This window comes from Streptopelia decaocto (assembly GCF_964273445.1).
Source record: "Streptopelia decaocto genome assembly, chromosome: 1".
Taxonomy (NCBI): domain Eukaryota; kingdom Metazoa; phylum Chordata; class Aves; order Columbiformes; family Columbidae; genus Streptopelia; species Streptopelia decaocto.
The window spans coordinates 2,626,617-2,652,374 of NC_138663.1; the positions used below are offsets into that span (position 1 = coordinate 2,626,617).

At 43.9% G+C, this 25,758-nt stretch overlaps 1 protein-coding gene across 2 annotated transcripts in view; it reads right to left on the reverse strand.

Annotated features, from left to right (window-relative positions):
* Nucleotides 1-25,758, reverse strand: part of EXOC4 (exocyst complex component 4) — a 422,037-nt gene that overhangs the window by 121,338 nt on the left and 274,941 nt on the right. Inside the window, exon 11 of one of the 2 annotated variants that reach the window (XM_082075022.1) lies at nt 16,625-16,730. The exons of the other annotated variant lie outside the window; for it this stretch is intronic. Coding sequence (XP_081931148.1) covers nt 16,664-16,730 — 67 coding nt within the window. The 3' untranslated portion in view covers nt 16,625-16,663. Of the gene's footprint in view, nt 1-16,624; nt 16,731-25,758 lie in introns of those variants that run through there. 2 annotated transcript variants of the gene reach the window in all.

Consider the following 25,758-nt stretch of genomic DNA (forward strand, 5'->3'; position numbering starts at 1 on the left):
TGAACACGGTAAGAAATCACATTTTAGGCAATGACACACTCATAGAAAACGTGTGAAAATCAAAGTGGAGAAAACTTCTTGGCATTTGAATAACGCGGAGCACCAGGGAAGGTCTGGCCCTGATTCTTTAAATGGGTTTCAGACGTACCTGCATATGCATAAATCCAAATGGCCAAAAAAACCTCAATGAAAACCCATTGCGATGGTGAAAGGCTGTGTCACTGAGCCTTTTTATACCCTCTTATTTTCTTTTTACTCTCCAAACAGTGAAATCTGAGATATAGGTCACTGCAAGATGGGATCGCAAAGAAGGGCCTTGGAGGAACAGCTTCGATTCCCTTCCCATTTGCCCTGATTATTCTACTGGAAAAAGAGCCATTCAGGTGTAATTCAGTGGAGTTTCTGAAACGGCATCAACAACCGCATTTAAAACCACCTCTCACCGCCACACAAAAGCTGAAGGAAAAACTACCCAGGTTAACATGCCGTGGGGTGGATTCTCTACATGTGAGAGAATGAGCCACGTGGATAGAAAATTCCCCCGGTGCTGCAAAATTACACTTATTTAACATAATCACTGTGTATGGCACACCTGCAAAATGCAAAAAATGCTTTATCTGAATAAAAAAATGCAGAATGAGGTGTGTAAGCAGATTCTGGATAAGAATCACTGTAAACTGTAAGATGGGGAATGACCTATTAGAGAGCAGCATAGGGGAAAGGGACCTGGGGGTCCTGGGGACAGCAGGGTGACCATGAGCCAGCACTGGGCCCTTGTGGCCAGGAAGCCAATGGGACCTGGGGTGGGTTAGAAGGGGGGGTCAGTAGGTCAGAGAGGTTCTCCTGCCCCTCTGCTCTGCCCTGGGGAGACCACACCTGGAATCTTGTGTCCAGCTGTGGCCCCTCAGTTCCAGCAGGACAGGGAACTGCTGGAGAGAGTCCAGCGCAGGGCAGCAAAGATGCTGAAGGGAGTGGAGCATCTCCCGTGTGAGGAAAGGCTGAGGGAGCTGGGGCTCTGGAGCTGGAGAAGAGGACACTGAGGGGGGACTCATTCATGGTTACAGATATATAAAGGGGGAGTGTCAGGAGGATGGAGCCAGGCTCTACTCGGTGACAACCAATGGTAGAACAAGGGGTAATGGGTTCAAACTGGAACACAGGAGGTTCCGCTTAAATTTGAGAAGGAACTTCTTCCTGGTGAGGGTGGCAGAGCCTGGCCCAGGCTGCCCAGGGGGGTTGTGGAGTCTCCTTCTGTGCAGACATTCCAACCCGCCTGGACACCTTCCTGTGGAACCTCATCTGGGTGTTCCTGCTCCATGGGGGGATTGCACTGGATGAGCTTTCCAGGGCCCTTCCAACCCTTGACATTCTGGGATTCTGTGATTCTGTGAAATATTGTGGGGAATTACCCACAATCCTAAAAAGGCTTGTAGGGAAGTCGCTGCTCTGAAGGATAATTTGATGAGATATCTGGCCAGGATGAACTTCTTGAAGTGATCAAATGGAAAACAAAATAAAATATAGACATCTGCATCTTATCCTGAATTCAGAACCCGCATTTTCAAAATGATGCACGTTTTTTCACTTGTTTTCTCCTCCCGTGAAAGCATTTGGGGTGATTTGCGGCTGCAATTAAGCATTCCCCTTAGACAGAAAAGCACCTTCAGTAACACGAAGTCTCTTTTTAAAAATGACAGTCATTTGGATTTTTTAAAAAAAAGGGAAAAAAAAGCAAACCATTTCATAAAATTTAATTCATTCTAATTCACAACTTAATTGGCTATGAGGACTGTCTTAGCTAGGTGTAAAATATGCAATAAAGAACATAAAATGTAAAAATGATATATGATTGATTTAGAAAGCTACAGCTCTCACCTTCCCTAGGCTTTCTTCTGTCTTCTTGTTATCATATGTCTTCAAAAAGATCATTAAATGGAGCTGAAGACATGTCATTGAAAGAGCAGAACATTAACCACTCCTTTTTTAATGATGATGATAATACTGTCTGAAATTCCCTCCTCAAAAAAACGAATTGACAGCAAAAAATTAAAATATTCCGAAAGCTTATTAAGAAAATTGTTACAGACATTCAGCCCAAATTTACATTTCAGTTTGGTTCATTTGTGTATGATCCTAAACTGTTCTTTTCCCTCTATCTCAGTCATAAACCACCCAAATACCTGGAATGAAGCTTTTGCTGAGCTTACACAAAGTACGGAAATACTGAGCAAACATCAGAAATTCTTTGAACCGGATACTGATTACCGACAGAATGGAAAATGCCGAACCGCTTGTTCAGACTTGGTGCAATTAGAGCTAAAATATCCAAGATTACAAGTTCTTGAAGGTTTGAAGACACGTTCAAACTAAGAGAGAAAGCTGGAAGATCCCCGGTTGTTCATTCCCCATCCAGAAAGCCCAGCCCAACAGTGGCTGTTCTGGGAGAGGGTCAACAGAATCATAGATTCATTTTGGTTGGAAAAGACCCTCAAGATCATTGAGTCCAACCATAACCCAACACTGCCAAGTCGATCTCTACCCCATGTCCCTGAGAACCTCATGTCCATCTGTCCAACCCTCCAGGGATGGTGACTCCAGCACTGCCCTGGGCAGCCTGTTCCAATGCCCCACAGCCCTTTGGGGAAGAAATTGTTCCCCACATCCAACCTCAACCTCCTTCTCCAGCCCCTTCCCCAGCTCCGTTCCCTTCTCTCAACTCGCTCCAGCACCTCAAGGGCTTTCTTGGCCTGAGGGGCCCAAAACCATTGGATTCGAGGTGCAGGCTCAGAAGGGACAGCAAGATGATGTTCTCCTGCCAAGCTCTTTGATAGCCAAGAAGATACAGCTCTGATCCATAATTTACCACCCTTGCGATAACACTGCCCAGCAAAGAGGCGATTTCAGTAACTATGTGCAACCAAAGTGGTACTGCTGCTCTTGAGCAATTATTTCAGTATATTCAGCTCACTTAACGATCTAGTTGGAATAAAACCTACTTCTCAACCATCCCACAGTCTAGTCTATCCTCCCATTCCTCCCTCTCTGTCAAAGTGAGACCTACTGATGCTCCCATACCAAAAAATATTAACCATTACACACATACCAAATACAACAAATAAAATCAAATTTAAAAAAAATCACTGCAGCACATAGACCAGAGATTGATTGTTACTGACGATCAATCAAATAAGTACTAAAGTAATAGAAAACACACTGTTTTGCATAAAAAACTTGACCACAGAAAATTACTTTGTTACCTTATCAGCTTATCAGGATTCTATTCTATTCTATTCTATTCTATTCTATTCTATTCTATTCTATTCTATTCTATTCTATTCTATTCTATTCTATTCTATTCTATTCTATTCTATTCTATTCTATTCTATTCTATTCTATTCTATTCTATTCTATTCTATTCTATTCTATTCTATTCTATATTATTTCACTGAGGAACACGCTGCTGATAAATATTGCGGCTACACGCAAGATAACAGAGCTGCTTCCGTATGAAGCAAGTCCAAAGGGAGCTGTGTGCAGGGGACAACAGCATGACTAAAGGTTTAAGCTTTTCTCTAGGTCACCCAAAATGTGAATAAAATTATAGTTATCATTAAAAAAAGTGTAAACAGCTCTGGGACACTCAATAGAGATTCAGCTACACTAAGTGCATTTAAAATCTTAACAAACCCAGAAAAAAACCCGCATCAAATATGAGACAAATAGCATTAATTTTCTGCTATTTTGAAATATTATATAGCATAGAAAAGATCCAGGAAGGTAACAGCTATGGCAAATGATTACCCTTAACAGAAAGCACCAAATTTGGGGCATTTTTCAGTAAAATATTAAGTTTTAACTGCACCACCAAGGTGAGTTTGATGGGCTGTTTGGGGCAAAGGGGCCGATGACACCGTCAGTCCCCATCACTTCAGTCCCTCCCCTATACACAGAGAAACCCCCGAGCAAAGAAAGCTCCACTACTTGATAGAGCTTTTTGGTTAATGTAAAGGCTCCCGAGCGTGTCCCCACTGAGCTGACACCTTTAGTGTTGGAGACGAAATAGTCCACAACTTCTTTATTTTAACAGTAGCTAAAAAATACAAGCTTTAAAGATTATTTCTAGCTGCTCATCCATGTGACTGAGGTAAGAAATACCTCCTTTCCAGGCAGGTCTAAATAAAAACTAAGGATTTTGTTGCCTCCGAGCTGCTACAAATGCCACACACACTCAGAAAAAAAATGAATTATAATTTAGCTATCATCTCGTGCTAAAAATATTGTATATTTAATGCTCAGCTATCACCTACACGACTTTCCGACTTGGTGCAACTGATGTCTCCGCAGGGGAATATTGGCTGGGATTCGGATGACAAGATGAGGAGCCAGAACTAATTAGATCTAAAGCTTCATAATGTATCGAAATGCGTATCTCATACCCTACAGCTCAGATGCTTCTCATCGGGCTGGAACCATGAGAACGTCAGCAGAACCGCGATGGATTTTTCTTGAGGAGGTCAAACCTTGGAGGCAAATTTTACCATCCTAATTATAACCTTTCCAGCTGCGTAATTTGAACAGCACCCCACATTTCCATTCCCTTCCTCGTGGCCTCAAAACTGCTTTAATTTGCTTTTGGCGTTGCTGTTGTAGCCGAATCTTCATAAATACCCAACCGCGTGGGCATGAATCCTTCTACTCCAACCCAGCTGAGTAGAGGTGATGTGGAAGTACAGCTGCAAAACCTTGTTCTCGCTTTTCATTTTCATCTTGTCAGAGGTAAATGTCATCTACAGGAGTAATTATTTCCTTGATGAAGCTGGCACGGGGTAATTAACGCATTGCAAACATCACCAAGACCAAGGCAATGGAAGGTTTCTGTTGCGGTGGTTGGAATGATGGTCACATCTCATGGTCTCTGTCTTCTCATCTCTTTGAGGGCACAAATGAGCTTGAGGAATCAGCTGCGTTTCCATCCGCTGCCCAGCCTCAGCTAATAACCAAAAATGGTAAATCTGAGAGAGGAACAACCCAGAGTTTTGTGACCCTCCCGGAGAAACTGGGTTTCAAAGGAACAAAGCAGCATAACTTGGAGTTGTTACTGTGAAACGAAGGCTATGAAAAGCATATCGACATCACAGTCCTGGGCAAAACATGGCAAAATTTACTGTACAGACCACCGAAATGCGGCCATGTTACTTAAGAAATAGGAAATGGGTAGGTTTTGAGCCTAGTTGTAAATTTGTAAAGGCGTTAGCCTACACAGTTAAAAAGCAATCCACTGGCCTATGAGTCTAGAGCAGCAAAAATCTAACTTTATTCCTCTTCCACCTCTAGACGCCACTCGTGCAAAGATGTTATTTCCCTTTCTGCAGATGAAACGGAGCAATTACCAGCACTGCAAATCTGCATATAGCATTTATACGTCTGGAAGACTCGGGAGCAGCTCCCTCTGCGAGCAGATGTGGTGCAGCTGCTTCTCTTTGAAGGCACAAAAAAACAGAAGAGTAACTCAAGCGTGAATCACAGCAGCTCGTTCTGTTAATGAGGACGCACCCGAAATACAAATCATGAGTGCTACAGGGAAAGCAACACGAGCGGGAGCTGTGGCTGCAGTTGCTGGTGGAGGTTTGGGGGATTTCTACAACTATATAAAAAGAGGTTGGGGCATGGAGGGGGTTGGGCTCTGCTCCCCAGGAACAAGCGCCAGGAGCAGAGGAAACGGCCTCAAGTTGCGCCAGGGGAGGTTGAGGTTGGATGTGGGGAACAATTTCTTCCCCAAAGGGCTGTGGGGCATTGGAACAGGCTGCCCAGGGCAGTGTTGGAGTCACCATCCCTGGAGGGTTGGACAGACGGACATGAGGTTCTCAGGACATGGGGCAGTGCCAAGGGTGGGTTATGGTTGGACTCGATGATCTTGAGGGTCTTTTCCAACCAAAATGATTCTATGATGCAACTGGTCCACTTCAGACCAAGGTGGCGTCTCTGTGTGGTGTGGAGAGGTGATCTCCAAGGTTGAGTTACAGCTTATCAGCCGAGGTGCGGTAAGTGGTTGGACGTGCCCTTATCCCTGTTGTAACCTGGACATTTACGTGTGATCCATGGTTTACCTGACATCCAGAAGGGCCAGGAACACAGGGCTGGTAGGTACTAAATCATCGTCATTTGGTTGTTGCACATGTACATCCAGGTACAGGATTCACTTTCAGTCCTTTCCTCACCTCATCCTATTCCTGATGCTGATGCTCCTTGATCCCCTTTCCATCCCCTTTTTCCACTCACGCTGCCTCTCTGCGACGGGGCTTAAAAAGTGATTAGTAATATCACCCTCGTTTGCTTCTCACCGCATCACTTTTTATTACTGAGGCAGAATGGTTGCTTCACATTTTGATTATTTGCAACAAACAGCAAGCAAGAACCCTAATGATGGGTGAAAACATGGCAGGGACACAGTGGAATTCTGACATGACTCTCAGCATCAACCCAAAACACACCCCAAAGAGCACATTTTAAGCATTAGAAGCATGTAACAAGCATGAGAATGCAATGCTTACTAACAATAAAGAGAAAACTTGCCTGTCTTCTACCACCAAAACGCAGCCATTGTTTGGCATCTTCATTTCCTTCTGAGCTCCGAGCCCACAAAAATACCAGAGGGATCTGAGGCTTTGGAGCAATTTATTTATTATGCAAGTCATACATCTCATCAAAGAGATCTACAATATATATTCACACCTTCTCCCTGAGAGCACCTCGGTGTAAAGTGGAGAACGGCGGCTTCAGTGCCTACAGTGCAGTATGGGATGTAACAGCAACGTATGGGCTGTGGCTCTTGGCCATTCCTTGGCGTTGCCCTTTCATGCCCCTACGGCAGACAAATTCACTTTGATCCACATCTTCACCGGGGTCTTTCAGATCAAATCTGAACAACCAGAGCTTTGTTCAGATCCTAAAGACCTCCCGCAGCGTATTTGTTAAGAGATGGGTTTTCGCCCCCTACAGACTCCCAACTACGGTATGAGGGCTCCGAGTTCATTTTGAGAACAAATATAAAGTGGCTTTATTCTCTATATGCTCTGAACCTCCTTTTAATCCTTTAGAGCAAAGTACAGGTTCTTTACAATGCGAACCTGCAAGCAGAAAACATGTGGTCAAATATTTCCCTAATTTATTGAGGAAATTTGGGGGTTGTTTGGGTATAAAGAGCCTCAATTTCCCTATTATTGCAACAAGCAATTAATGTTTGCAAAGCAAGAGATCCTCAATACTGCAGAAGGGTACGGTAGCATTAAAATGCCAACAAACCCCAATTGTGCACATCGAGGGAAGAAGAAACTGTAAAAAGCTTCTAGCCCCAAACTGGCCCAACGTTGAGCAAAACCCGCAACTTGCCTCCAAGTTACAAGATTGCTTCATGATGGAGACGATAATCCAAAATGACCACCGAACTAAATTACCCGCTGTCGATACACTTGTAATTTAAATCAAATCCCGCAGAAGCCAGAGGATAAATGTACTAACCCTGGTCAATCAATCTCCCTCTAGAAGTTGGGCGATGTATTTATTTGACGTGAACCCAGGGCACGTGTACGTTTCGAGGCACTTTCTGCCCAGCTCTGACCATGAGATGAAGTCAAACCTGTAGGATCCCATCACTTCTTCTCTTTCCAACTTACTATAAAAGTAAAGGTAATGCTTTACTTTCCATGATGCTACATGTAACACAATTTCACTACTACTGATGGGGTCGGTATTGGGCAAGGTAGAAAATACATGCTGTCATGCTTAAAAAGCATTATAATTTTAAACGATCTTGACAGTCAATTCTAAATTAATTCCTGCCTATTGCATAGAAATACTGTAGGGTTACATTAAAAAACACTTCAGTATCATCCATCTATAAAGATGTTAACGAAACCATCATATAATATCATCCTATTACACAAAGTGAACTGAAATATGGAGTTCACTAACTTTGGCTTTTCGAATTATTAAATCCTATTTCCTTTAATGTCGTATCACATTCAGTTTGTTGACCACCACTGAAATGGAATGATAACCCCTCCCCAACTTCACATTCTCTACTCAGCACAACAGCTTCGTAAAAATGACCTTATTATTCATATTATTTTAAAATCTGATCTGGTGGCACATTCTTCGTGCTCAAACCCCACAGCTCTCAATCTGGCCCCTGTAAAAAGTAACATATGCTGACTATAAATCTTTAAAATGGCTCTATTAATAGAGTAGCTGTGGTGACAGCTTTATAAATGGGCATCATCTTTATGCAAACTGATTTTTTTAATATTAGATTGCATTATAACGGTTTGTAACACGAATGCAAGGGTGGCTTTGGAGCTGACGGCAGCGAGGAACGACTCCATCCAGCAGTTTCTAAGAGGTGAGTTTGGTGAGCTTACAACAGCAGACACGATCGGATTGACTTTGCTACACCTCTCCGCTTCTCTGCTTTTCCCAATCTGATACAAAACGGTCTAATTACTGGCTCTGTGTCTGTCAATCCAATTACTTCCTATTTGCCATGTGCCGACACTCCATTAAATAAGCAGACAGATGGTGTGATCTTTCATTAGCGTTCGAGTGACTGATTAGTTGCCGGTATGTGGATGAGGGTAGGACAAGTCAGTTAAATTACGGGTTACTCCAAAAAATACATTGAGTCAAACGAAAATACCCATCTAAGAGATGGTAACTCCAGGGTCCGTCTGGGGATGTCCCAGAGTATTGGGGCTTGATGGAGCCGCTGCCTCCAGAAGAATGTAGGGCCAAGTTTAGATGTCCTGCCATGGACACCTTAGGCATCGCAACACTGTGGCGTCTACAGTGAAGGGCTGATGAGCGATTCCGGTTTGTCCTCTCTGCAGCAGTTGGTTTTCCTTTTAATAAACGTGGAAAAAGGGCCAGGAGGTCCAGTTCAAACACCAGTTGTAGGATGGTCACATTCCACAGCCTGTGTGTCCTTGCAAGTACTTGGGAAATGCAGTTTCATGGATATTGCTGCTCTCTTCACACCTCTAGACCTCTTCCATTTTACAGTCAGAAATAAGACACCGTTACCCCAGAAATCTGTGGCGGAGCATTAAGTATCTCTATCCCAGTCAACACCAAGTTCATCACTTAAACATCCTTTCCACCTTTTAGCCCTGTACCCAATGCTGTCAAAGATACGGTCCTGAAACACATCAGATGGAGAAGAATGTAGATTCAAGATCATTTCCATCTACCTTATTGCCCAACTTCAGAATCTGGATGGGCCAACATTGGGTTAATTAAGGAAGCTGCTCTGTGTTTCAGGAAGAGCCAAATTCACCAGTGGTGAAAGTCGACTCACACCCCATAGAATATGAGTGCAAGTAAAAGAGGGGAATTTTCTAAGGAAACAGAAGCAAAGAGCAGCTGTTGCTGCACATACATGAGCAACAGGCCTAGAAGCGAGAACATAACATATACCCAAACAACCCCAAAAAGTTCCTCAATAAATCAGGAAAACATTTGACCACAATTTTACAGTCCTGGTTTGAGGAAAAAGCCACAGTCACTAAGTATGTCGTCATATTTTCTAAATGTTTCAGTTCCTTACTGACTAGGGAGTAACTATATTCTGCAGTAAGCCCATCTCGGCCTCTTCCTTCCCTCTTCTGAGGAAAACCCGATAAGCCTGGGGCCATGACAAAATTAGGAGCAACGAGTAAGTAAATATGAAGCCTCCTTTGAAGATTCTTGTTGCTTATCAGCCTGTTGTAATGAATACTTGTTGCTCTGCAAAGGGGATTGAGAAGTGGGGAAAGACGTTGGTTTGAGAGCCCCAGGGAGAGAAATAATATATTGACCTCCAGTAAAAAGATGCGCTAGAACCTCTGGTAGTCATCCATCTGACCCACAGGGACCTCCGAGGAGATTTCGGTTACCATAGCTAATTCAGCTCCCAACATTTATCCATTAAGGGATCAGATCATGCAAATAGATGATATTTTCTTACCATGCGTGCAAGTAACTTACAGAAAACATAACGGGATCCCTCCTGATTTTCATGTAGAACACAAAACTGACCTGAGATGCTATTGAGCTGGGTTGGGTTTTAACCATTCTCAGTCACGTGGAAATTATGAGACAAGAGTATGCACAATGCAAGTCACTCTAAGACACCCAGGTAAGCAAGTAGACATATATTAAGAGTGGCGATTACTTTACCTTCTCACTGACCACAGGCACGCTGGAAAGTGCCCGTCGGAAAAGGACCTGGGGGTGTTGGTGACAGCGGTGAACATGAGCCAACGTGTGCCCAGGTGGCCAAGAGGCCACCAGCATCCTGGCTGGTACCGGCACTGGTGTGGCCAGCAGGCCCAGGGCAGTGACCGTCCCTGTGCTGGGACCTGGGGAGGCCAAACCGCCAATCCTGGGGGCAGTTTTGGGCCCCTCATTGAGGGGAGACCTTCTGATCTCTGAACTGCCTGAAAGGAGCTTGGAGCCAGGGGGGGTCGGGCTCTGCTCCCCAGGAACAAGCGCCAGGAGCAGAGGAAACGGCCTCAAGTTGCACCAGGGGAGGTTGAGGTTGGATCTGGGGAACAATTTCTTCCCCAAAGGGCTGTGGGGCATTGGAACAGGCTGCCCAGGGCAGTGCTGGAGTCACCATCCCTGGAGGGTTGGACAGACGGACATGAGGTTCTCAGGGACATGGGGCAGGGACAGGGGTGGGTTAATGGTTGGACTCCATGATCTTGAGGGTCTTTTCCAACCAAATGATTCTGATTCTACGCAACATCACAAAGGAAAGCTTGGCAGCTTTCAGGCCATGGATGTGGCACCCGACGTAGCTGTGTCCGTGCTGCTGCGTTAGCGATTTGCACAGGAACGCAACGATCCTGTATATAAATAGCTGCCAGTGAACTTTTGAGATCTAGATTACAAATCACGCCAGGTGACATTAAGCTACAGTCAGATCCAACCTAATCACATTCATTAGTAAGTTGGCAGAAAATCTTAACTCAATTGGGGCACACTAACATCGTTATGTAGGGAGGCACGAAAAAGCAATCAGAGAACCAGCTGTGCTGCAGGCTCTGCCCATTAGCAAGTGCACAACTTGTCTACGGAGCCAGAGCCACGGAAGAAGAAATGACGGCAAATTTACCACGTGTCTTTGAAGATAATTATGGGAGGGAAATTACACCAGAATTTCAGTAGCCACCACTGTTTCTCTGAAGGGTTGAGATGGGGATCAGTGGGCTCGTTTTACAAGGTGAGATGGTTGCGGAATGTGTTTGGGGAAAACAGAAAGAGCTTCCAGAGTAAATACAGCTGAAAAGCAGGTATCTGAATTACCTCTGACCGTTCACCTCATTTGGCATCCATGGTCTAGTCCAAGCTAATGAGGAAAATGGATTTGCATCATAACAGTCCTGAGCAACAATGCTGTGCTACTGGAGGCAGCAAATCGGGACGAATTGGATGCTGTACCCCTATTAAGGATCACATCCCTCTTCTCTGAAGAGTGAGGGCATTTGCTTCAACGTCCTCAACAATTTCCGACACCAGGAGTTATGTTCTTCCAAATTAAACTAATTCTTTGTGTAGTTCCATTTGGGTATGACATCTTTTTCAACCCCTGATCTTAAAAACCGAAATAAGGAATTACCGACAGATGATATCTTCTGCCCAGACAGCTGGTTTCTGGGCATGGAGTGATCCTTATAAAACACAAATAATTATTAGCCTAAAAAAGTGAGGAGAGTTACTCTAAAATACAGCATAAACATATAAGGGCTGCATTGCCAGTGGGAAAACTATTTTATGGCCATGGTACACATCATTTTATGTTAATCCTGAGGGTCTCTTCCAGCCCAAATGATTCTATGATTCTATATGTGTGTGGGTTTCATTATCCTATAATTACTTTGTACAGATGATATGTAGTACATTAGAAGCAGTGTTTGGTTCTGTAAACAGAATTGTGTAAGATGGAGTTGTGGAAAGTCTGAAGTGCACTATGAGTCTCAGTTATGGATGATCAGATTAAAGGACCAGCTTTTCAGAGTGAGACAAAACTGTCTTCAGACATGTAAGCAGAACAGGAGAACGTGTTGAGTAGACACACTGCTTACCAAGCTCATGAATCATGGCTGGAACAGCCCAGGATGATGTTACTGAGGCTGTAGAGCTTTTCCATCCTGCAATGCGGGACACAAAATGCCCGGTAGTGCTAATGGTGACACTACAGATGACTTTGTCCTTGCAAACACACAGGTGAAATAATTTTTGATGGTATAAGCTGATGCAGATTGTACTTCCCTGCATCTTGAGACCCCCCTGCAGTGCTGGTCCAGCTCTGGGTCCTCAGCACAGGACACACATGGACCTGCTGGAGAGGGGCCAGAGGAGCCCCAGGAATGACCCGAGGCTGGAACAGCTCTGCTGGGAGGACAGGCTGAGAGAGTTGGGGTGTTCAGCTGGGGAAGAGAAGCTGCAGGGAGACCTTATTGTGAACTTAAAAGGGGCTGGTAAGAAAGATGGGACAGACATTTGAGCAGGGCCTGTTGTGATACAACAAGGGGTGATGGTTTTAAACTAAAGGAGGGAGATTCAGGCCGGACATGAGGAAAAAATTGTTGCCCTGAGGGTGGTGAGAGCCTGGCCCAGGTTGGCCAGAGAGGTGGTGGCTGAACCATCCCTGGAGACATCCCAGGCCAGGCTGGACGGGGCTCTGAGCACCCTGAGCTGCTGAAGATGTCCCTGCTCATGGCAGGGGGGGCACTGGATGAGCTTTGAAGGTCCCTCCAACCCAAACCCATCTGTGATTCTGAGATCTCCTATGACGTTATGCATTGGAAGAGGACCTCCCCTCTGAAACGTGCATAAAATTACAGCAAGGATGGGGAGACTCCCATTTATGATCTCATGGGAATTAGACTAATTAAGGATCTATAATGGATGGGCTGATAGAACAGGCTTTTCATCCCCCGCAATCCCAGCTGCCCTGCCAGCCAGCACCGCTGCAGCTGATGTCAGATTTCTGGTGTCACATCTTCCCGGTTCGAAAGCGCACGGTGATGGGCTACGGTGATAACATTCCAAATCTTATTATTTGCTAAAGCAACACACCACATGCACACAGCCAGGAAGCTGTTAGCCTCATTAACTCTTAACTATCTCTCAAAATACAGCAAGGAGTTCTTATTAGTTCTTATTAGTTCAGTTACAATAACAGGATCACAGGGTCAATGCAAAGCTTGTGGCGTTGTTAGGGATGGCAAAACCCACACATGTATTGGGTTACAAGGATGTTTCTACCAGCAACAGGGACAGCCATTCTTCTACTTTGTATTTTCACGTCGTCCGGTAAATAAAGCCTCGTGTTTGTGTTTATTTCCCCCTAAGGTGTGACAAACCTCCATGAGGATTCCCATTGGGAAGATGAATAGGTGGAAATAGATACTGAGAACCATGAGATATCATTCAGCAGCAATCTTACAAAATACGATTATGTTTTTGCTGATATAAACTCCTAGTTTCACAGCTGCGCGTGTTGTAAATTGTGCTCAGTTTGTTCACATTCTCTTCTTACAACTCTCAATTTTTTTTCAAGTACCAAAAATAGGGAAAAATAGAAGTACAACGATGGGAAATGTAGCGAGGCAGATAATGCAACTTCATGGGTAGGAAGGATGCTGCAGCAGTTTTATTTTGTGTTTTGCCCATGAATCTTATTTTCCTGCATTGTAAAAACTGCACCGGGAATCGGGATCTGAATACTTGTCCTAACTCAGCCTGTGTGAATCATTTCAGACCACTGCACTTTATCTTTTTCCTCTAACTAATACTGTGAACAGCGCTTATATGCTGTGAATAATTTATTATGATTTCAAATTCATTATTATGCCAAATTCATTCTTCTGAAGAAATACATTTTCAGAATAGATAGATTTTAGGTGTCATGTACGAGACAATTTAAAGCAGTCCTACTACAGAAAGCACCTTCACTTCTGAGAGCGAAGCTTTCTGGGCAAAACACCATCAACTAAAATGCCCCAAATCACCATTTGCATTTGAAAATATATATATTAAAGCACTGTGATGGAGCAATCCTGACATGGAAACCGTATTCAAAAAGATGGAATTTGCACTTCACCATGTGCAGTCATAAGTCTGATTGTACTGCAAAAATATCTAGGAGTTTATTCTTACACCCTGAAGAGCCAGATTCTCAGCATCAATAATTAGTCTTCTCTTTATCTCAGTACAGCTGGAAAGATAAGAAGAGGTTTCCTTACGTTCCTGTGCCAGCACACATCACCTGTGACCCCAAAGGACACATTTTAGGTGAATATGTGTTCCATCTTCTAGGAATTTTTAGTCCCTGCTAAAACTCTCAATGGGGGACGGTTGTAACCTCAGAGATGCGGCAACACAAACCTTTCCTTTGTGTGTCTCCAACGCTGCCTTGATTATAGAGTCATAGAATCATTTTGGTTGGAAAAGACCCTCAAGATCATTGAGTCCAATCATAACTGACACTGGCACTGCCCCATGTCCCTGAGAACCTCATCTCCGTCTGTTCAACCCCTCCAGGGATGCAAATTCTACTAGGATGTGCAATGCCAGCACTGATAGAACACAAACGGGTATCGCGGTCTGACTCTGTTCCTAATGAATACAGAGAAATTTATGCAGAGAAAAGCTCATCGATGCCTTTTTTCACCCCCCTGACACGAGTTAATCCAGACCAAGGCTTGTGGAGGGGTCAGTTCTTGGGACGCTTTCCCACCATTTCATTTCAGATTAGTGGAATCACTTCAGTTCTGGGAAGGGGATGTGTCCATGTACTAAATTAGATTTTTTTCCATTTAAAACAAGAACGATATCGCCCAAGATAAACAACTGGATGATGTTTGGATTGTGCACAGATGCATAAAAAGACAGGCAGGTGTGGCCCAAACTGAAGGAGGGAACAACAAAGGCAGCAGCGTCTAGAACATGATCGGTTGTTACCAACTTTACTATTTTTAAAAGCAAAACTAACGAAGAAAGTGGGAGAATATACTTTTCCAGTCTGCCACATCTTCTATAGGCTCTCCCTTAGACATTCAAAACTCATGACTGGAGTAGGAGCCACAACAGAATAATCCCATTTATTCCCTCCAGCCATTAAAAAGAAGAAATATTGGTGCAGATCAGGCATGAATAAGGAAAAAAAAAAAAAGTCTATGGTTTCATGATTTGTTCCTTTAATATATTTCCTAAAAGAAAAGTTTCTATTAGGTTTATGCACACAGCACCATAGCCGAACGTGACAACTCTACGGATGTACAATATGGCCTCATAAACATGAAAGAGTGAGTCAGACTCAAACAAAATCAATCTAAAAATGGTAAGAATTAAAAAACAGGCGTCTTTCTTTTTCATTTGTTTTCCTATTGATGAGTGTTTCGGGTTCATCTCAGTCACAGTTTCAAGAAGAATTCCATAGGCATAGAGATCAGAAAACAAAGAAGACGACCCAGACCACCCCTCTTCCTCCTAAACTCCTACAAGTTGAGTTGGTGATAATGCAAATCCACATCCTGACCCCAGAAGAAATCACTTGGCTCATGTTGCTGAATCATAGAATTGTTTTGGTTGCAAAAGACCCTCAAGATCATTGAGTCCAACCATAACCCACCCTGGCACTGCCCCATGTCACCGAGAACCTCATCTCCACGTCTGCTCAACCCCTCCATGTTTTCAGCCATCGTTAGAGTTCTTGCTTGTTGCGAATAATCAAAAGGTGAAGCAACCATTCTGCCTCAGTAATAAAAAGTGATGCGGTGAGAAGCAAACGAGGGTGATATTACTAATCACTTTTTAAGCCCCGTCGCAGAGAGGCAGCGTGAGTGGAGAAAGGGGATGGAAAGGGGATCAAGGAGCATCAGCATCAGGAATAGGATGAGGTGAGGAAAGGACCGAAAGTGAATCCTGTACCTGGATGTACATGTGCAACAACCAAATGACGATGACTTAGTACCTACCAGCCGTGTGTTCCTGGCCCTTCTGGATGTCAGGTAAACCATGGATCACACATAAAGGACCAGGTTACAACAGGGATAAGGGCACGTCCAACCACTTAGCACACCTCGGCTGATAAGCCGTAACTCAACCTTGGAGATCACCTCTCCACACCACACAGAGATGCCACCTTGGTCTGAAGTGGACCAGTTGCATCACAGAATCATTTTGGTTGGAAAAGATCCTCAAGTTCATCTAGTCCAACCATAACCCAGCCCTGGCACTGCCCCATGTCCTGAGAACCTCATGTCCGTCTGTGCAACCCTCCAGGGATGGTGACTCCAACACTGCCCTGGGCAGCCTGTTCCAATGCCCCACAGCCCTTTGGGGAAGAACTTGCTCCCCACATCCAACCTCAACCTCCCCTGCGCAACTTGAGGCCGTTTCCTCTGCTCCTGGGAAAAATGGGGAAAAATTGCTGACTCTAGTTGGGGTAAAGACTTGAGTGCTTCAAACCTGAAGTGCAGTTACAGCCCGAAATCCCCCTGCATGACAAAGCCACCCCCTTTTACTTAGCAGATCAAGTCTTTATCTCACAAGTCCACAAACCTGCTTGATCATCGGAAACAGACTTTTCATCTTCATTTGCCCAACAGGTTCAACATGGCTAGAAAATGTGGTAGGTATCTTCCATATAGAGGAGCTTAGAAATTACAACTGTATAATCCATATTCCTAATGATTGAGAAGTTAGAGAAAGAATAAAACTTTTACTCTCAGGTGTCTCAGGTACTTTAAAAGCATCACAAGTTAAAAGAGCCATAACTTATTACATGGAAATTAGGGTACTCTGATAGGGAATCCTTCCAAAGGGATGACTAAATTCAATAGTCCATGGGTTCTTTTGCATATCATTTTTATCTTTATCTGTCTAGGGGGCATCATCAGATTGAAAGCAATATACTTTTGAAATACATTTCCTTAGTTATGCTTCTGATGTCAACAAAAATGACCCAAGAGAAGAAAGAGATAAAATATCTAATTACTTATCACCACTTCATAGTGCTTATTTCTGCTTCTCAGGCTTTGCAAAGAAAATACATCTATTAATTTCAACTTTTCTTTCCCTGCAGTTTTACCCTTTAGCACTGACACATAAACAATTGCTCTCTCTGGACCACTGCCCATACAACTCATATAGAATAATTCAATACTTAACCCCCCATATATACTGCACGCAGAGATTTCAGACCCCCACACATGTACATACACATATACACACACACCTACATCTCCCTGAGCACAACGAGCTTCTCTTCAAACTATATTTTGCGTCTTCAAAACTGGAAGCAGGAGCACCCTTACCAGCCTACACCTCTTCCTACAATGAACCGCGCTCAAGCGGGTTTAAAACAGCTTTTCTGGAGCGGTTCCACACTGAGCGTCTCTAACATCGGCAACACTCTCCTCCCTTTAACAGGATGTTTTAGCCTTCTGACTTTTCCAGCAGATGCATTTAAGGCTCTGTGATATCGTTTAATTACAGACTTAGGGGAGAAGCTTTATTAAAACCAGCCTGCGCTGTGGGGCTCTCCAGACGGAGTCACAAACTTTGCCATATTGCTCAGACAGAAACTCCGACGAGGGGAAAGGGGGGACTGGAAAGATGAATCCAACAGCTCATTTCTTCTTGTTTTTTTTCCTTTTTAAACTTACTATGCAGCCTTCAGCCCCTGATGAAATAATAGCTTAAGATTAGTCTCTTCTCAGTTCCTCTCTCTCTATATATATTTACACATACATACACTTATCTATATAATCATAATTGCACAGATAGCAAAGCAGAAGTATACATGCAGCAGCAGACAGGCCTGTGTAAAACTTTTAAATAAACGCAAGATTCTGCCAATTCTATGTATTTGCCGATTTATATATATGTATTTTTGTATTGCAAATGCACGTTATTTGAGATAGGCTCTACCTAAGTAGCTACAGATCGGCTTATCTTTAAAAGCCAAGCGTATGATTCCGGAGACATGCAGTTTTCAGTAGGAGTGTTAAATAGAATGAAAAGTGGAAAGAAACAGGGCACAAAGCAACACAAAAAGGAGAAATAACTGAATGGAAATGTAACGTTAACTTGCTGGTAGAGACTATGGAGGAAAAACAAATTAGAGAGCTGGGTATTCAGTGCCTTTGTCTTTCCCAACAGACCCATCGCCTGTGAGGGGTATCCCTGAATTTGTGCTGGGCACCGCTGTACAATAATATGAACGGTAGAAAGAAACAAACTATTAATCATCAAAAATACACCCAAAATATGGTCCTCCAGCAGAGTGGGCATTAAACCAATGGAGATTCAAAAGGACATCGGGCAGAGTCCAGTTGGGGCCTGTATCCAGTGCAGAGCCTCAGGGGGCAGTGCTGGGGCCGGTATTATTCAATATATTTATCAATGACTTGGATGAGGGAATAGAGTGACTGTCAGCAAGTTTGCTGATGACACCAAGCTGGGAGGAGTGGTGACACTGGAAGCTGTGCTGCCATCAGAGACCTGGACAGGCTGGAGAGTTGCGGGGGAGGGGAATTTAAGGAAATAGAACAAGGGCAAGTGTAGAGTCTTGAATCTGGGCAGGAACAACCCCAGGTTCCAGTGTAAGTTGGGGAATGACCTATTAGAGAGCAGTGTAGGGGAAAGGGACCTGGGGGTCCTGGGGACAGCAGGGTGACCATGAGCCAGCACTGGGCCCTTGTGGCCAGGAAGCCAATGGGACCTGGGGTGGGTTAGAAGGGGGTGGTCAGTAGGTCAGAGAGGTTCTCCTGCCCCTCTGCTCTGCCCTGGGGAGACCACACCTGGAATATTGTGTCCAGTTGTGGCCCCTCAGTTCCAGCAGGACAGGGAACTGCTGGAGAGAGTCCAGCGCAGCCACCAAGATGCTGGAGGGAGTGGAGCATCTCCCGTGTGAGGAAAGGCTGAGGGAGCTGGGGCTCTGGAGCTGGACAAGAGGAGACTGAGGGGGACCTCATTCATGTTTACAGATATATAAAGGGTGAGTGTCAGGAGGATGGAGCCAGGCTCTACTCGGTGACAACCAATGGTAGAACAAGGGGTAATGGGTTCAAACTGGAACACAGGAGGTTCCGCTTAAATTTGAGAAGGAACTTCTTCCCGGTGAGGGTGGCAGAGCCTGGCCCAGGCTGCCCAGGGGGGTTGTGGAGTCTCCTTCTCTGCAGACATTCCAACCCGCCTGGACACCTTCCTGTGTAACCTCATCTGGGTGTTCCTGCTCCATGGGGGGATTGCACTGGATGAGCTTTCCAGGGCCCTTCCAACCCCTGACATTCTGGGATTCTGTGATTCTGTGACATGACACTGGAGCTATGAGAAGGGAACTGTGAAGATAGAATACAAAATAGAGAATATACCAAAGCAGCAGATGATCAGTGCTGTGAGAAGCCAATTCTCAGCTTATCCTACTCCCTCCAAAAGTGTGTATCAGTATTTAGTAAAATTAGGTGAACACTGAAGACCTACACAGCTCAAAGATGCTCTGACTAGAATAATAAGAGCTGCAAAAGTTTAAGACCCAGCCAAGGAAATCAGTCTAAACTGAATCTTGGAGCCATCTTAGACCTCTCAGTTCCCTAAGAACAAAATAATGATTTGGTTTGAGTTTTGGATTCAAGCAATAGAAAAGAAAACCTTCTGCATTTCTTTATCCATTTCACTCATCCCTACCTTTGGATCGCAGTGTGGTATATTGAAAGGTGATGCATTTATAGCTCAACAGAAGATGCATTCAACATTAAAGAGGCACTGACACTTGATCTCAGTCAAAAAAACCCCTCATCACTGGCTGGATTTACAAAGCCTTGTGTTGACAATAGCGCCTGAATGAAAAGTTAATTAAAAAATAATAATGGCCCTCGTATTTTATACCTTTAGCTGCTCTCTTCCTTCACCTCCTTCTTTTCCTATGACCTCTAAGAGCCGAGGATCCAAAAATTACGTTAATGAGAAAAAAGACTGATTGAAGTCACAACAGAAAAGGCATCCTCAGAAAAAAAAAATGCCATTTATTCCATTATTCCATCCTCTGAACACAAAAAGGGATCAGATGATTAATTCTTCCTTGCTGATGAGAACTGATACACATTGGAAAATCAGTAAAAACCAACTTTGTTGGCTGTGATCCCTTAGATGGCGCCTTTTCACCCAAACTGCTCGTCCATCGCAACCCAAGCGAGCAGGACGGGGACGTTATGTGTTTCCAGCACCGTTTCAGTTCACACAGGGAGAAACAAGCCTTAGAAACAGGAATTAAGGGGAAACTAAAAAAATTCATTTAAATCCAGCCAGGACTGTGGTTGCTATTATGATAGTTAAATTTGGAAGTATCCACATAAAGCTGGTTACGTTTAAGTTTAACCATACTCCTCTCTAATTAATTACGTTGCCTTTTATTTTCAACCTCTCATCAAGATCTAAAACACGGGGAAATAACAAAACCTAGATACATACCAATAAATGTTATTTCAATAAAGTGAAAACCATGTATTGCTTGGAAAGCCGTTCTAGCAGCGTCACCTTCTCGCTACTGACCCCAGTGACGGGTCCATCTGTGTGCGATGATCTGCGTTAGCACTTCTGAATGTAGCTTATCTACAAATATTTAAGATGTCTCGGGGTATACATACCCTATTACTGCTTGAAATTTAAGGGAGACCCTGTGTTAAAAAGGTTGGGTGAAAATCTTTGTAGTACTCCCAGCAGTACCCCCTCCTCTCATTCCAAATTCATCCCCCCTCCTCAACTTAGTAATTGTATGAAATGGTCTAATTTTAATCGCCACATCATTTTTTTCTGGTGACCAAACCAGATCAGATCAACCTGAACAAAAGGCAGTAACAGTGTTCAAGCTGCTTCAGTGCAATCAAGGAGATCAACCAACTACACTTTCAACCCATTACAAAAGATGTGTTGATAGTACATGGTTTCCATGGACAGAGTCAACAAGAACTTCAGAACATAACTGTAGATACATACTTGTCACCTTTCGTTGAGCAAAGTCCTCCTGAATTTCTACAGACATACAGAGAATTCATCTATTTCCAAAACAGGGTTACTTCAGCACATAAAGACATCTAAGAAGACCAAACCATCATGGACCCATCACAGCAGAAGGAAAAACTAAGACCCTTGAACATATTCTGATCTTCACTGTGGTGTGATATGATTTGAATGAACCATTGAGTGGGTTTCTCTATGTGTAAAACGTGGCTAAAAGTGACTTGCTTTCCAAAATGTCTTATGATTTAATGACTTAGAAAAATTAATGAATGGATGAAACCCAGAGCACAATCCCACGCAGCACAGATGCCAAGCGCTGCCCAAATTAAGAAAAAAAGAAGAAAAGAAGCACGGAAGACCCCTTTATAAGCCCATGTTTGTCCAATATCAGGTACCCAAGCAGGAGGGCACCATCACTGGAGATGTGGTTCCTCAGAAATGCACAAACCCTCCTCCTTCTCCCAAACGTTTATGTTCTGGAGTCTACACTTGTGATTGAACACACTCACCCCGAGCACGTTGCACGTCGAAATTGCAGCTGCAAAGCCAGATCATTAGAAAGTTCCTCCAAGGACGATACGATTGATGGCAAACTCAAGCCAGGGTTTGGGGATGGACAAGAAGGACATCCCCACCACGCGGACCCCCAGGTCACCGGGCTGCAAAATCCTTTTGATTTTGGAAATGAAACGCAGGCACATTTTCACATGAGGCCAGATGACAGCCAGCCCTTGACGTGCACACAACAGAACCCGTTTTCACACCACTTCTTGAGCACAAAAAATAAGGTTAACATTTCTTTCATTATTTCACACTATTTTTTTTTTTTCCAAATAAAACCCCAAGTGGATGATGAAAAAATGACCCAAGGATGAGAGGATGTTGAACCGTCCTCAGCAAATCAATTTCCAGCTGCTGGTTTCATTATTTAGATTTACGAAAAAATCCACACACATAGAGTAAGTTTGAGCTATTGAGAAACCAGAGACAAAACCTCCAAGTCAGCAGCATTGAGTAAACTATTAAAAAATATCAATTTATAGACAGAGACATTAAATATTTTGTATTTAAGCTTTTTGCTTGTACAGTAAAAATACCACCTGGATATAAATTTCACGGTCTTGAGAAAGGAGAAGCTTGTAGCCTACAAAAATGAAATTATAATGAAACTTCAGAATGGAGATTTAAACTCCAAAGGTAATTTGCCATTGACGGTGCTCACTGATGCATGAGTTATACTCTCAGGGCTGCGTAAATAGGATTTGTTTGATTGCTTTATCATCCTTCCATTATATCTAATCTTCTAAAGCAGGGGGACACATCATAGGGCTGTTTGTAGATTCCTTGTTTGAAGACACCGTGGGGGCAAAACTGTCTCACTCCCATTGAGGAACAGGGCCTGACTGTGAAATCATAATTAATGCCATAACAATCGACTTATAAGTCTCTGAAGCAGCCAGGATGGGGATAAATTAGAGGCAAAATATTGTTAGCATTGTATTTAAATTAAATTTTAAAAAGTCTGACATGACAGGAACCATATTACAGGCTAATAAGGGATTAGATGAAGCAATTACAGCATTATTTTTTTCGATGACGCAAAAAGACAGAAGCTTTGTCAACATCACTGCTTTGAAGCCGTAATTCCATATTTTCTGGAGTATCATCACACCAAACCAAACAATTGTGGTTTTCAAGAGAGTGTCTCAGGTTTAGAAATCCAACCAGGTCAATTATCCTGCCCTAAGCTCTGAAATTCCTACCAGAGACTTTCCAGCTCAGCATCTTTACAGGTGCAGATGTCACGTCCACGTCACTTTTGAGTCACAGTGGAAAGTGGTCAATATGGAAAGAAGAGCTGGCAAAACAACCAGGAGGAGAAAAGACTTTGCAGCTGTCCAGGTACTATGGTATTATAATAAAAGGGAGTCGAATGTCTGACATGACCTTGGCAAAGGGAAAGTCGGACAGGACCCTGGAATAAATGAACTGTGGAACTGGCTTCACTGGACAAAGTTTTATTCAGTAATGATTTAAAAAGAATAAATCTAAACACACTAACAATCCACCCACCTACACTTCAGGATTCCTCTACCTGTGCTGTTCAAACTAATGAGAGTGAAGAGTCGCTCTGAGCTCCACTGAAAGAACCATCTGAAGGCCATGGTGGTGCCTTTCAAACATTAACTGAATCATGGAATGATTTGGGCTGGAAAAGACCTTTAAGATCATCAAGTCCAACTGTTATCCCAACACTGTCAAGTCCACCTCTAAACCATGTCCCCAGGAACCTCATCACTGCATCTGTTCAACCCTCCAGGGATGGTGACTCCAGCACTGCCCTGGGCAGTCTGTTCCAATGCCCCACAGCCCTTTCTGGGAAGAAATTTCCCCAAATATCCATTCTATTAATATTAGACAGGTCCCTGGTGCTGCCTGTACAGGTGATGGGCAGAACTGTGGCTCAGCAACATGGTTTCCAAAATCACATGGTGGCACGTCCAGCTCTACTGGTGAAGGCCAGAGATAAATGACAAGCAAAGAGGATGGACATTTGATGTTTTATTAAGACACTATGACCCCAAATGCCAATATCAATGGTTCATAGCCCCTCAATGACCATGAGCCAGCACTGGGCCCTTGTGGCCAGGAAGCCAATGGGACCTGGGGTGGGTTAGAAGGGGGTGGTCAGTAGGTCAGAGAGGTTCTCCTGCCCCTCTGCTCTGCCCTGGGGAGACCACACCTGGAATATTGTGTCCAGTTGTGGCCCCTCAGTTCCAGCAGGACAGGGAACTGCTGGAGAGAGTCCAGCGCAGCCACCAAGATGCTGGAGGGAGTGGAGCATCTCCCGTGTGAGGAAAGGCTGAGGGAGCTGGGGCTCTGGAGCTGGACAAGAGGACACTGAGGGGTGACCTCATTCATGTTTACAGATATCTAAAGGGTGAGTGTCAGGAGGATGGAGCCAGGCTCTTCTCGGTGACAACCAATGATAGGACAAGGGGTAATGGGTGCAAACTGGAACACAAGAGGTTCCACTATCTAAACATCCTATATATTTATCCTCAAGCCGCCCTGTGATCTCTGGAAACTAACACCCTCATTTTACATCCCAGGAGGTGAAAGACATGTGCGCAAGCAGAAAGATTGGAGAGAGGAACAGAGACAGAGAAAGATGCGGGAAGAAGAGAACTTTGTTTTATGTTACAGCTCCTCTGCAGCCAATTTTCCCGAAGCATCGCAGTGAGAAACTGGAATCAGGATTTTCTGAATTCTATGGAAACTTGCATGAGCGACAACTGAAATACCTCCTCCAAGAGCCTGATCCACATCTTCTAGATAATGACTACCCAATGGTGGAGGAGGAAAGGAGCAGCACCGGAGGAGTCCAGCAGGATTAGACATTTCTTGAATGTTAGAAACCTCCCCAATGAGTAATTTTGGAGAAAGGCTGGAGATGGGAGGAATTGAGAAACATTCCTCTGTGCTATCAGAAAATAACATATTTCACTTTGCTGCAGTTCCCACACACAGGTGATAGGACAAGAGGAAACGGCCTCAAGTTGTGCCAGAAGAGGTTGAGGTTGGATGTGGGGAACAATTTCTTCCCCAAAGGGCTGTGGGGCATTGGAACAGGCTGCCCAGGGCAGTGCTGGAGTCACCATCCCTGGAGGGGTTTAAAAGGCGTTTAGACGAGGTTCTTAGGGACATGGTTTAGCTCTAGAGTTGGGTTATGGTTGGAGTCGATGAACCTGAGGGTCTCTTCCAACTGAAACGATTCTATAAACACGGTGTAGAGCACAGGAGGAGTCACAGTCCTGCTCCATGGCACGCGTGGAAAAGCTTCGTTAACTGTCAACCTACCGTCTCATCTATTCAGAGTTAATTCTGGCAACCGATTTCAATTAGGGCAAGGAGGGGGGAGGAAGTTCTTCTGTCCTTCACGTTACTAGACATGGATTAGGAATGACAGCCTATGATTGCTGCAGACAGCATCTAATTAACTGTCATTATAAAACACATGTCAGAGCCCGGGGCCTATGCTGGATCCGCTGTCTAATTTAGCTCCAGAATATTAAAAATCCCCTCGAAACAAGCTGGTGAATGAATTTTGTTGTCTTATTAAACATTCCCTACCCCCCCGCATCTGTAAACCCTCCTTCCTCTTTGGCATTTGGAATAAATGATGGATTAAAACTGTTTCTTTTCTTCCTCCTTACTGTAGTCAGCCTTAAAGAGAAGGATTAGAACACAAATATGACATGAAAGTGGAAGCTGTCTGCAGAACTATTAGATGACTAATGAAACAATTACATCTAAACAGCCACGACAATTACTTGTGAAGCTTATTTTTTCTGTAGTGCACGGCACAGCCAGACCTTAGTTCTGTTTTTATTAATTAGAGCCAGCTTAAATTAATCCATCTCCGTTTCTGCGAGCATTATGTGCATGGGGACGAGCTGGATGGAAACCTCTTCATTAGATTCCTGGTGACATCGAGCCCTTTGCTGCACAAAGTCACCCTATAGATGACAACAACGTGTCAAATGTGAATTTAATGGGGTAAAAGGGACACAGGCCAGCCAAGGGGGTTTTAATCCTTCCTTTAGTACAACTTGATACAAGCAGTTTATTGGGGACTGATGTGTGAGCAACCTGCTATCCCTACCCAATTCTGGAGAAAATGCCGAGAAC